Source organism: Toxorhynchites rutilus, chromosome 2, assembly GCF_029784135.1.
Source record: "Toxorhynchites rutilus septentrionalis strain SRP chromosome 2, ASM2978413v1, whole genome shotgun sequence".
Taxonomy (NCBI): domain Eukaryota; kingdom Metazoa; phylum Arthropoda; class Insecta; order Diptera; family Culicidae; genus Toxorhynchites; species Toxorhynchites rutilus.
The window spans coordinates 120,328,640-120,342,918 of NC_073745.1; the positions used below are offsets into that span (position 1 = coordinate 120,328,640).

The 14,279-nt window shown below is 47.0% G+C and overlaps 1 protein-coding gene across 1 annotated transcript in view; it reads left to right on the forward strand.

The window, feature by feature from the left end:
• Nucleotides 1-13,967, forward strand: part of LOC129766078 (uncharacterized) — a 28,944-nt gene extending 14,977 nt beyond the window's left edge. The window contains exon 2 of the mRNA XM_055766532.1: nucleotides 13,701-13,967. Coding sequence (XP_055622507.1) covers nucleotides 13,701-13,967 — 267 coding nt within the window. The remainder of the gene's footprint in view (nucleotides 1-13,700) is intronic.
• Nucleotides 13,968-14,279: the final 312 nt, after the last annotated feature.

The window sequence follows — 14,279 nt, forward strand, 5'->3', positions numbered from 1 at the left end:
AACGAGAAAGGAAGTTATACTCCTCCAATGGAGGTAAACCATCTCTGGAATAGATGGCTAGAGCAATCGCGTCCGTATATTTTTTTCCAGTCAATGTGTCTTGTGAGGTCATATGCCATGTTTATAGATTCAGAAAAATTCGACCCAATGGTGATAGAAATTTTGATTGGCAAGTGATCACTACCGTTGGGGTCCTGGATTACATTCTACTTGCATTCCAACGATAGTGAATACGAGCAAAGCGAGAGGTCAAGAGCACTTGGGTTAGCAGGAGGTTTAGGTACACGTGTTGTTTCCCCAGTGTTCAAAACGGTCATATTGAAGCTGTTACAAAGGTCATATATCAACAATGAACGATTGTCGTCGTACTGTTCCCCCCAGCCAGTTCCGTGAGAGTTCAAAACTCCCAAGATCAATCGTGGCTCAGGAAGAAGTGAGCACATGTCATCAAGTTGTTTGCGGCTCACCGCAGCTCTCGGAGGCCAATACAAGCTGACAATACAGAGGTCTCTGCCTCTGATGTTTGCATGACAAGCAACAGCTTCGATCCCTCCAATAGGTGGAAGGTCAATTCGAAAAAATGAGTGGCACTTATTGATCTCCAGTAGCACCCCTCCGTATCTGTCATCACGGTCTAAGCGTATAATATTAAAATCGTGGAAAGAGAGATCATCTCGCGAAGAAAGCCAGGTTTCGGACAGAGCAAAAACATCACAATTGAACTTATGAATTAGAAATTTGAATGTATCCAATTTAGGGATAAGACTACGACAATTCCACTGTAAAACAGTGATATCTCCGACCTCTCTATTTGAATTAGACATCGAGAGAGATAATCATTGCAAGGAGGGGCCATGTTTGCATCAATTGTTGCAAAATTGTCTTTAATACTGGAAGCATTGAGATGACAATGGTTCTGATGGAGTCGGAGACATTAAAACACGTGAGGATTTGATCCACAAGGTCAGTCAACTTTATAAATCCCGATTGGGAAGTTGAGCTGGACGGAAAAACAGGGACAGATGGGGTTTTTGATATCCCCTCGAGTGCTGGGTCGTTCGAGGGTGAACTATGCCCACGGAAGCCAGGAGGAACCTGATTTTGCTTGTCCGCTGCACTCGATTTTTTAGGCAAACTAACAGGGGGTATCACCGGGGGAACTTGTTCTTGAAATTTGGGAGTGGTCACATTTTTGCGAGTCGGACGGCGTGATTTTAGTCTCTCCCCCTTCTTGGGAGACTTTCCCTAGTTGGCGGCAGTCCAAGATTTTAACACTTACCAAAGGGAATCTTTTAAATTTTCCAAATCCTTCTTGTATCATTTTACACGTCAGACCCGTTTCAGTTACCACCCCCGAGATTTCTACGTCATGGGACGGCACGTAGACACGATACTCCAGGCTGAACCTCTGGTCGATCACAATATCGTTTGCATGTTTCCGATCACCCACGATAACACGCAGTTTGTTCGGTCTAACTTTCAAAACTTCGATCACGGAGGAGTATCTTGTCAGATCTTTCGTGATCTGAATAACATTCAGCGCTTTTCCGTTTGGTTTGGGCCGGAAGAAAACAACCCAGGGACCAGTTCCAGGTGCATCTTCTGGATAAACCTTGACTCGGGGAGAGGACACAACAGAAGGGGAGGACGAGGACGAGGTTTGCGTGGGAACGGTGTCGTTAGAAGGGGGAGAGGAAGTGGATGGTTGAGGGGGATCGGAGACAACAGATGAGGAATGCGACGTCGAAGGTTGAGTGGAAACAGGAGGGTAAAGCGATTGAGAGGAGAGATTTGCGGATTTCTTGGAGGGGGGCTTTTTAGTGTTGGTTGAATCTTCTTCAGAAGATACATCTTCTGTTACGCGTTTTAACGACTTTCCGGCCCCTTTCTGGGCAACCGAGGGAGTCTCAATATTTTCATTGTAAGAGATCTCCATACTAGGAGATCCCTCTCTATTTGCCATAGTCGGCAATTACATGAAATACCACTACTATATTTTATTGAAATCTTACTTCTATCAAATCTTAAAATATATTTATTTCTTAAAATACCTAATTGCACACACCGGTGCTGCTGTACTCAGCGATCACCCGATCGCGTGCTGTGTGCTCGGCACAAACGAGATAGTGTATCACACACTACCAAGGAGTAGTCTGGAACGCTTCTTCACACTAACGAACGGCGGGTCACACCAATACCAATTAGTGTGCGATTGACCATCGATGCCCGTAATGGCGCTGGTTCGACGAAAATCGAAAGCCAGCCACTTTGCCTGCCTATGAGGCTAACTTTTCTTCTCTCACTGATGTTTATTCACTTTATCCACGGTGAGATAGATGCGCGGCGAAAAAAACCCAGGGAGGGGAAAAAAACTAACGGTACTCGATATTCGTGGTACTCGATTACGGTAACGGGATAGAGAGCACTTACGTCCGATTACTTGGCGTTGTCGACGATGAATGTGGTTTGTCATGACAAGGAACGATTTCAAAAGAACACATTTTGCTATATACCACAACGAAAAGTTCTTCAATTATTTTATTACTTTTAACTTTCCTAGATTATCTTCAGTGATGAAAAAAAGTTAAATTTGGATGGTCCTGATGGTTTCAACGGGTAGGGGAAAAGGGGGGAATTTGGACCACATAAGCAAATCGCCTAATATTTCCAAACCAATACGGTCTAAATAAAAAATGTCACATTGTATACTAAGCTACACTTGTTTTCTCTCAATAAATAATGTTTAATCATTATATAAAGCTTCAATCTACCAAATATATCATAAAATAAAAGAGATGATTTTTGGACATTAAAATTTGATGCGGGGTGATTTGGACCATCTGTGGGGTGATTTGGTCCAGTGTGTGTTTCATCGAAAAAAACATACTTATGTTTATGTAAAGTATTTTGGGATAATGTTACAATCAGTAACAATATTTCGGGATCGATACCAGGTGTCTTGTCCAGATTCCAGACCAGAAAAGTTGGATTGACACCATCTCGAATTCTGCATGAATCTTTTCACTGTTGGTCGAGCATTTTCAAACACTTTCGATGCTTGGTCAAAGAAAATCCGTTCTTGATGGCCTGCGTTGCTTTTTCAGGCTCCTCCTTCTTCTAACGTTGTCTGTACATCCTATTTTTGTAATTCAACCGCATCTGGAATCAATTAGACCAAAAAAAGTCTCAAACCTGTAGGACCAATTCACCCCACAGAAACGTGTCCCTGTTACCCCACACAACACGCAAAAATTAAAATGCAATTAATTTCATTTGTTGTTATCAAACTTACAGTTTCGCTACATCAAATTGTTCCTCTTCTGTAGGCGAACAGAACTTTACTGCACAATACACGAAAAGTTTGTTTAAATAGCGGGAAAAACCTTAAAACCACGATCGGAAAACTCACATTTTTTGACGATCAAAGTGCTTGCTGTGTTTATGCTACCGTTTCCTTCTACTTGTGAAGTTTTACCAAAGTTTTTTTTTACTTTAGGTACATACGGTTCAACAATAGAAGGAAATGACATTATAAAAAATTCAAGTTGAGCCGTAATTTTTGAGATGAAGGGATGGTCCAAATCACCCCGTGTTACCCTACTGGCGTGATTTACGGAAGGAGGAACAATATTTTTCAACCAAGAATATTGGTGGAGGCTCGTGCATGGTTTGGGTGGGATTCTGTGCAACCGGAAAGCTCAAGATAGCTTTCACATCACTCAAGGATTACATACATTTTCTGGAATCCTCTCTCCTACCGTTTTTGCGTGGATATCGTCACAAAAAATTCACACTCCAGCAAAACAATGCTACTATTCATACCAGCAAGGAAACTAAGCAATGGATTAAGGACCAAAAACTTATTGACGTAGAACTACGTCTTTCATTAAGGGTGCCAAATCAGAAAACACGTTTTTATGAAATAAAGTTAACGTTAATAACTATTTTTGTCGCGGACGGATTTTGGCGATTTACATACCAAATGAATTGGAAATTCCCTAAGATTTGTTTGATATGCTATACATTACAATTCCATGGTGTATAAATGGTTAAAATTCATGAAAACTGTAAACGTTTCCATTTTCCCATACATTTGTTCTGTCCATTTGTGTGCTTTCCCGAACAGAGCTGTCAATAACGAGCAACTTGTGGACGAGCAACGAAGGGGAAATCGTAAGACTTAAAGTTTCGTGAACAAAGGAAAAGAAGAAGAACGAAGGGGAATATTTGCCTAGAGTATAAACAGTGGATCTCTCTGAGGCAAACGTAGAGGCGAATGAACTGCAAAGATTAAAGCCTCTTAAAAACAAAGAAGAAGAAGGTGAGGCAAACTTTCATTCTTCGTGAGGACACCGACTGAACAACATCGTTGCTGGGCGACCTGGACGGTGAGGAGTGGAGGAGTAATACGAGGAAAAAGTAAAATTTTCCAAGGGCCTTTTTGAAGGTTAGAGACGAATGAATTAAAGAAGTTTAAAGTCTTACGTGTCTCAGTTTCGGATTGAGCTGTGGACGCGACCAAATTACTGACACGCTGATGTCTCTAGCACTGCAATAATTCTATCAAACTTTCTGAGCTACACAATTCTCGCGTAACTTTTGAAAAGGTCCTATGTAACAAATGTAAACAAATCGAGTTAATGGATGCACGCTATTATTCTTCAATCATTGAATGCATTACAAAAAAAAATCGTTCACGTATCTATTTTCTTCATATTTTTATCGCCGATACAAAAAATAACCAATGTACAGATTCGGATTTTAAGCACCCGGCTGTTACTTCGGACGCCACTTTCCTCCGATGCCCGAAACGAAACAAAGCAGTCAAAACAACACGAAGTCGTACTTCGGTCGTTTTAAGTTTTTGTTTCTTACAGTAGTTGTTATCGATTTCAGTTCAATTCAACGGGTGATAACAATAATAATCTGTCTTTAGAACGAAATGCTGATTTTTGGATTGTTGTTTAGTAGTTAGTTTCAAATTCTTATCGTACAACGTAATATGTCCAATGTGCAAACGCAGACAGTCAAAACGACCAATGTAACATTTTTCGCTCATTGGCTTCAACTTTAAACTCAAATTACGGAACAACAGCTATGATTGGTTTTGGAGAGTTATTCTTGATCGCTAGTGGTGAAAGGAGCGATAAAGATCGATAACTTTTAAGACAATACGCGGAATGATGTTCGGGTCTTCAACTTCGTTTTTCTCGAGTTGACGAAAATGTTACATTGGACCTTTTCAAAAGTTAGGCGAGAATTGTGTGGGGAATCATCAAACTAGGTTATCGTCAGCTCACCAAGAAAATAAACGTTTCTGGAATTTTGTCTGTGATTTGGTTTCGCATGACGGTAGCAAAACTCTCTCCACAAAGGATGACAGCTAAGCTAATCTGGATCGGCGATATTAACAAAAAGGGCCTCTGTTAAGAAGAGCGCAAAACGGAGATAAGTGTGTGCATATTTAATTGCTTCAAGCCCTCGATATATGGATATTTCTGTGTGTGTGTGTGTGTGCTTTTTTTTTTTTTTTTTTTTTTTATAGAGGTGAGGAACGCTCTTCCAGCCTTATCTGGGAAGGGATAACCCAGACGTCGAGTGGGGATCGCACCCACAAAAACCAAGCCCTCTACTCGTAGCCTCCTTCCCCCCGGGACCACATCTAGGCGACTACTTCAGGGGGCGGCTGTGCTCATGCACTTCACGAGTTTTCAACGCTAACTAGCGTTGATACTTCCCTTTTTCTCTATACATCTCATTTACGTTTCCGTTGTACTCCGCCACGCACATCCGCAGCACAGGCTTCCTTTTACCCGTCGAGACGTGTACCGATTAGGAATTGCCCTCCAACTTGACGCGCAACCCGTCACAGTCACCCTCGCGGGGTTTCTCACCTGTCGAGACGTGAACCGATTAGGAAGCGCCCTCCATCTTGACGCGCGCCCCGTCACAGCCACCCTCGCAGGATTTCTCTTCCCAACGGAGCGCCGATTAGGCAGTGCCCTCCAACATAACGCGCACTCCGTCACAGCAACTCTCGTGGGGGTACCCACCGATTTGATGATGCTCTCCTAGGCTCTCGCTCCGCCGAAACGACCCTCGCAATGTTCCTCTCTCAATCCACCAACAGGCATTGCCAGCATTTTCTTGACCCTGCTCTCCAGATTCCGCTTATCCGTCGAGACGTGTACCGATTAGGAATTGCCCTCCAGCTTGACGCGCAACCCGTCACAGTCACCCTCGCGGGGTTTCTCACCTGTCGAGACGTGAACCGATTAGGAAGCGCCCTCCATCTTGACGCGCGCCCCGTCACAGCCACCCTCGCAGGATTTCTATTCCCAACGGAGCGCCGATTAGGCAGTGCCCTCCAACATAACGCGCACTCCGTCACAGCAACTCTCGTGGGGGTACCCACCGATTTGATGATGCTCTCCTAGGCTCTCGCTCCGCCGAAACGACCCTCGCAATGTTCCTCTCTCAATCCACCAACAGGCATTGCCAGCATTTTCTTGACCCTGCTCTCCAGATTCCGCTTATCCGTCGAGACGTGTACCGATTAGGAATTGCCCTCCAGCTTGACGCGCAACCCGTCACAGTCACCCTCGCGGGGTTTCTCACCTGTCGAGACGTGAACCGATTAGGAAGCGCCCTCCAACTTGACGCGCGCCCCGTCACAGCCACCCTCGCAGGATTTCTCTCCCAACGGAGCGCCGATTAGGCAGTGCCCTCCAACATAACGCGCACTCCGTCACAACGACTCTCGTGGGGTACTACACTTTGCAACAGCCCTCGCATTTGTTCCTCTTCTATGGTCAGGGGTTATTACTACGCTGGTCGGCCCTCCACTTCCGCTGTAGCTCGGACATGATGTGTATGATTACACTGTTCACAGCGTTCCAGGTGCCCTCGTCGCGACACATTTTCTCTACTATGTTCCCGGCATGAAGGGCAGGCAGCCCCTCGCGTCTTGCGGTGAACCTGGGACACACAAATACCACGTGTTCTGGTGTTTCCTCCACATCTTCACACTCCGGACAGAGTGGCGACGTTGCGTGCCCGAACCGGTGCAAATATTGCCTGAAGCAGCCATGTCCAGACAGGAACTGTGTCAGATGAAAATTCACCTCCCCGTGCTTCCTGTTCAGCCAGGTCGATAGTACCGGTATGAGCCCATACGTCCACCTGCCTTTCTCCGCCGTGTCCCATTCCTGCTGCCACTTCAAGAGTGATTCTACTCTCGCTGTTTTCCGGATACCCCTGATTTCCTTTCGTCTGTAGCACTCTCTGTCTTCCGCCAGAGTGATGCCAATAGGGATCATGCCGGCGATAACGCAGACTGCCTCCAACGAGATCGTCCTATACGCGCTCGCAACTCTCATCGCCATGAGCCGAAACGTACGGTCCAGTTTTCTACGATTCCGGTGGGTTTCGTGAGCCGCCGACCAGGCTGGTGCTCCGTACCGCAGTATGGACGAGGATACAGCAGCCAGGAGACGCCTTTTGCTACTGCAAGGTCCTGCGTTATTCGGCATTATTCTCGCTATCGCGCTAATGGACTTCTCTGCTTTCTCGCAGACGTAGTCGACGTGGTTGTTGAAATTCAGCCGGTCGTCGATCATAACTCCCAAGTATTTCAACCTACGCTTAGAAGTTATCACGTGTTCCCCGACTGTGATTTCCGCTCGCTGCACGGCTTTGCAGTTACTCACCAACAATACTTCCGTTTTATTATGAGCAATCTGCAGTTTCGCTGCTTGCATCCAGTTCTCTACTGAGACGATGGACTCGATTGCAAGCATCTTCACCTCTTCGAGTGTCTCGCCTGCCACTGTGAGAGCGATATCATCCGCGAAGCCCACGATCTCCACGCCTTTGGGAAGCTTCAGATTCAGTACTCCGTTATACATTACGTTCCAGAGCATTGGGCCCAGGATAGAGCCTTGTGGTACTCCGGCCGTTATATTCAACGTTGTCTGCCCCGTGCTCGTCTCGTAGACTAGGACGCGGTTCTGGAAGTAGCTTCCTAGAATTCTGCACAGGTACCCAGGAACCTTCATACGGTGTAGGGACTCGGCAATGGCTTCCCAGCTAGCGCTGTTGAAAGCATTCCTCACGTCGATCGTTACTATAGCACAATGTCGGTCGCCCCTCCGCTTTTGCTGTGACGCCTTCTCTGCCTTTTCAACCACTGTCCGGATAGCATCAACGGTGGACCTACCTTTCCGGAATCCAAACTGCATCTTTGACAGACCATGGTCACTCTCCGTACATTTCGTCAGTCTGTTGAGGATAATCCTTTCCAAGAGTTTCCCAAGAGTATCCAGCAGGCATATAGGCCTATAGGATGTTGGTACCCCCGGGGGCTTTCCTGGTTTTGGCAGCAACACTAACTTTTGGATCTTCCATTTCTTAGGAAAGTGACCATCATCCAAGCATTTCTGTAGCACTATCCTGAAAATGTCCGGGAACGCCTGAATCGCCGTTTTCAAGGCCGCGTTGGGGATTCCGTCGGGGCCGGGCGCTTTGTTTACCTGCAGTCTCTTCGCCACTGCTACCAGTTCTTCACTGGAAACTTGAGAACGTTCGGTAGCTATTTCGGCGTACGGTGTCGGTGGCCATATCGTAGGATCATGCATCGGAAATAAACCCTCCACAATGACCTTCAGCTTCTCGGGACACGATTCGACGGGCGTCACAGGTCCTCTGATCTTCGCCATCACGACTCGATACGCGTTGCCCCATGGGTTGGCATCTGCATCTCGGCACAGCTCCTTGAAACAGTTCGCTTTGCTCAGTGTAATTCCCCGTTTCAAGGCGGCTCTAGCTGCTCGGTACACCGTATTTCGTTCCTTTCTATCAGCGCTATTTCGTGCTCTCTGAACGCGTCTTCTGGCTTGAAGACAGCTAGCGCGAAGGTTTCGAAGAGAGTCGTTCCACCAGTAAGCTGGGCGTCTTCCATTTTTTGGTACAACTTTCCTCGGCATGGTAGTGTCGCATGCTCTCACCAGTAGATCTGTCAACTTTTCTGCGTTCCAATCTGAAGCTCCGCCAGCTAGACGAAGTGCTTCGACGAAAAGGTCATTGTCGAAAGCATTCGTCTTCCACTTCCGCTCACCGCTTGTTGTCCTCCGAACTAGCACGTGGTTTCGTTGACTGATTCTGTACCGGATCGCCTGGTGATCACTGTGCGTATACGACTCGCACACTTTCCACTCCGTACTCGCCAACAGCGACGGACTGCAAAAAGTAACGTCGATGATGGATTCGCGCCCATCTTTCCGGAAAGTGCTAGTGGTACCTTCGTTTAGTAACGTTACTTCCAGCTTTACTAGAGCTTCCAGTAGACTGTACCCTCTGATGTTGGTGCATCTACTTCCCCACTCCACCGCCCACGCGTTGAAGTCGCCTCCAATGACGATCGGTGTTCTACCAATTAGTTCCTCGGTCATTGCGTCTAGCATCTGGTGGAATTGCTCAGTTGTCCATCTCGGGGGTGCGTAGCAACTACACATGAAGATTCCATTAATTTTGGCGATTACGAAACCTTCATGTGAACCTCCAACCACTTCCTGGATAGGATATCTGCCCATCACCTGTATTGCAGCAATCCCTAAGCTATCCGTCGCCCAGCTGCCATTATCACGGGGTACTCGGTACGGCTCCGCTATGATTGCAACGTCGCATTTTGTCTCTGTTGTCGACTGCCACAACAGTTGCTGAGCTGTGTTGCAATGGTTCAGATTGATCTGAATTATCTCCGTTACTGCGATTCTGCTAACGCCTTCTTATACGAGGGACACTTGAAGCTTCCTGTCGCATGGTCGCTGCCGTTCTCTGGTTTGCAGAGCAAGCATTTCGGTTGCTTCGTGCAGTCTCTCGCAACATGCCCTTTCTCACCGCATCTCCTGCACAGTTCAGACCTGTCGGGGCCTGTGCAGCTTCTTGCCTGATGTCCAAAGCCCATGCACTGGAAGCATCTCTCCATCCGCTTGGCCACCCGGGGCACCATCTTCAGCGAGCAAACCGACCAGCCAACTTTTATTTTGGTCGTTTCTACCATCTTATTGGCTGCGACTGTTGAGAGCCGTATCGACGCCGTCTGCGTGCCACCATACGCCTTCCTCATACGGATCGTCATTGGTGTATTGTCCAGCTTACACTGTTCTATTAACTCGCGCCTTAACTCCTCGTCTGTCGTGATTTCGTCGAGATTTCTGCATTCGACCACTGATTCCTGGGATAGAGCCCTCACCTTCGCCTCCTCACCGAGCGACTTCGCAACCAGTTCCTTGAAGGCTGAACTTTTGACCGCCGGATCCCTCTTGAGCTCGAAGAGCATCTCTCCTTTCTGGGTGCGCCTGGTTTTCACCACATTCTCTCCCAGTTCTTTCAACTCCGGATCGTCTCTCACTTTCCGCAGGAGTGATGCGTAAGTCACACAGTGTGTGTTTTTTTTTTTTTTTTTTTTTTTTTAAAGAGGTGAGGAACGCTCTACCAGCCTTACCTGGGAAGGGTCAACCCAGACGTCGAGTGGGGATCGCACCCACAAAAACCAAGCCCTCTACTCGTTGCCTTATTCCCCCTGGGACCACATCTAGGCGACTACTTCAGGGGGCGGCTGTGCTCATGCACTTCTCGAGTTTTCAACGCAAACTAGCGTTGTCCTTCCCTTTTTCTCAATATTTTTTTCTTTCCATTCGTTATTAATTCCACTGCGCTGATGTCCTCTTCGCAGGCATTTTGAATTTACCCGTCGAGACGTGAACCGATTAGGAATTGCCCTCCAACTTGACGCGCAACCCGTCACAGCCACCCTGCGGGGTTTCTCACCTGTCGAGACGTGAACCGATTAGGAAGCGCCCTCCAACTTGACGCGCGCCCCGTCACAGTCACCCTCGCAGGATTTCTCTTCCCAACGGAGCGCCGATTAGGCAGTGCCCTCCAACCTGACGTGCACTCCGTCACAGCTACTCTCGTGGGGTATTCACCATTTTGATCGTGGCTTCATACTTGATGCTCGTTCCTTCGAAATGTTCGCGGTGTTCCTCCATCCAGGCCACGATCAGGCGTTGTCAGGCAGGCCTTTTGCTGTTCTCCGCGGCAGTATCCGTTTACCTGTCGAGACGTGCACCGATTAGGAAGCGCCCTCCAACTTGACGCGCGCCCCGTCACAGTCACCCTCGCAGGATTTCTCTTCCCATCGGAGCGCCGATTAGGTAGTGCCCTCCAACATGACGCGCACTCCATCACAGCAGCTCTCGTGGGGTATACACCAGTTTGAAGACGCCCTCCTTGACACTCACTCCGTCGTAGTTATTAAATCGGCATCCGTTTACCTGTCAAGACGTGCACCGATTAGGAAGCGCCCTCCAACTTGACGCGCGCCCCGTCACAGTCACCCTCGCAGGATTTCTCTTCCCAGCGGAGAGCCGATTAGGTGGTGCCCTCCAACACAACGCGCACCCCGTCACAGCTACTCTCGTGAGGTACCATCTCTTGCAACAGCCGTCGCCGTTGTTCACCTTTCACCGTCGGACGTTGTCAGCACTTTGGTCAGCCCTCCACCTTCGCTGCAGCTCCGACATGATTTGTGTGATTGCACTGCTCACGGCATTCCAGATCATCTCGTCGCGACACATCTCCTCCACAATATTCCCGACATGAAGTGCAGGCAGCAGCTCCTTATGCTCGCGTTCAGCAACCATGACGACCGATCTGATGCTCGTCACCAGATGTTTTATTTTTAAGTGGACATTGTTTTTGTCCTTTACGAACTCGTAAAGTTCGTTGACCTTTTTCCTAACGTCCCAAGTTGCCCTTCTTGGGATGCGCTTGAGGTCAGCGTAAACAACTGGCTCTGTACGGAGCCAAGATCTCCTTGGAATGCTTGGGCAGCAAACACTTCTTGTAGTTTTGTGTTGCTTGTACTCGTTGTGGCTACTCGAGTGACAGGTGACCTCAGCATTCGTCCGCTTCTCGCGAACACATTCTCCTCTCCATCGTTTGTTGGTGTGTTATTGCAACTATTCATATTTTTCTGGGTCCCAACTTCGGGCCGCTATCTCCGCTCGTTGTACATAGTCGCTACCAGTGATCCCATGGTTATCTATGCAAGCAGTGAGGCCATGCAGGGGTTGACACGGTCCTTCATGGGGACCGTGTTCAGAGCCAGATCAGCGCAAATCAGGAATGTGACATCTGACGCCTAGTACCTAGTGCCTGGGCCTAGACGAGCATCGAACGTACCCGAAGACTTGCCAAGTTATTACCGGGACGGGGGCAACCGCACTATTAGCCCAAACGCCATTTCAGGACGGTGTCACCCTTCCTTACTCAGGGAACAGGATAGTACGACTGTCAGCCTTTAGCGTCGTGTTGAAATCGTTTCCGTATCGTGTCCGTTATCTATGTCGTAACCAGTATGTCGTAATCAGGATCTTACTGGCGTCAATCCTGATGTGCTTGGCACTCCTTTCGTGGCTCCTGTACACGGTATTTCCCCCGTGCAATCTCCAATAGGCTTTACCGCGCCCTTACTCGCGTTGTCACCCGATTAGTCGCCTCATACGACAGGGACAGGGACCAAGACCCGAAGTGCTATTCTAGGCCGGCAACTCCACGGCCCTACACAGTGTGTGTGTGTGTGTGTGTGTGTGTGTGTGTGTGTGTGTACGTGCGTACGTTTTAACCTATTGCCCTGTAGCGGGTGAACATGTCGACCCGAACGTGGCGTCAAGAAGGGGAGATAGCGGAAGGGAAATATTTGTGCTAGGGCATTAGAAATGAATCTCTGCTGGAGCAAATATTCAGCCTTTTTCCAAGCAGTTGACATTGTTTGTTTTCCGTCATCATAAAGACTTCGTTGATGCCTTTGACATTGTACCAATGCATTGAACTGACGCTATGGTAAAGCAGGTGTTGGGGCTGAGCACCAAAAAATTATTTGGGAATACCAAGTTGTTCAATAAGTTATAATAAGTTATAAATTTATTTGGGTTCGCGTGCCAGTTGCAAAACTCCCTTCAACTAGGATTGCATTTGCGCTAATCTTGATCATAATAAAGTAGTGCTACTCTTTTAGAGGTTGAGATTAACAGAAGCGTTTATTTCGTTTATTTAGTCACCAGGAAAGTAAATGTCGTTCTGGGATTTTGTATGTGATTTGGTTTCGCTAACCAGTAGCAAAACTTTCTCCACTAAGGATGATAACTGCGCTTATCTCGAGCATGTATTTTTCTGAGAGGACAAGAATGAATCATTAAACAATAATCGTCAGTTGATTCTACAAGAAAAAAGTATTTCAGGGCGACACTGAGGGGAACCGGTACACCACGATTGAAGAGCTCAAAGTCGCAATTTCGGAAAAATGGAAAAATATGGAGAAATCCGTTCAGAAAAAAATGGTAAATAGTATGCCAACACGAATTTTCCAGGTTATTAGCCCGAAATGGCAAGGTTGCCAATTTTTAACATGTAAATCAAGCAATAGTTTTGAATTTTTCATTGATAATACTTATGAATTTTGAAATGGTCTTATAGAAACTTGACAGCTGAAATTATCATATTTGAGCACAATAAGTAAACGAACAATTCTTTTGAACGAAATTGACTTTAAATATACTTTATTCTAAGCATTCTACAATGTATGAATGTATCTTGTTGAAATTCTAACTGTTTGTGTTGCAACGAAATATAATCAGGTTGGTCACGTAAATCTCATTTCAACTCTGCTGTTCACCCAATCGTACGGCAGCAATTTAACACCTGCCTGCGTCTCCAATTATACCACAACCAGGGACGGAAGCGAAAGTGGTGTGATGAAAGGTAACCCAGTGATCAACGGAAATGCTCGAAGGAAAACTCTGCAGAGCGCAGCTGACGGGAAGGCGCCTCCCCCAACACCCTTCGACCATGCGACCATGCGGAACCGCTGCATGAGCCCCCAGCGAAAGCACGATTTGCAATAAATACATTAAATCATTGTAATTTATTTATTAGGCATAAATTATTATTTTCATCCAGTTCCGATGATGACGATCTTGCCGATTGTTCGGATACGCGGGATAAATAATAATGCGAGCAGCGGGAAGTGGTTACGTGTGCTGCCGGTATACACTATTGGATGTCGCTCGACTTCCGTGCGTTTCGAATTTTCCCGGCAAATTGAACCGTGGATCGGCGGAGCATTGGTACGGCTTAATTTGAGTGATGTCCCGAAGGGAATGCTGGAACGGATGGATACAGAATCGGCGACGGAATGAAATGAAACATTGGGTGGC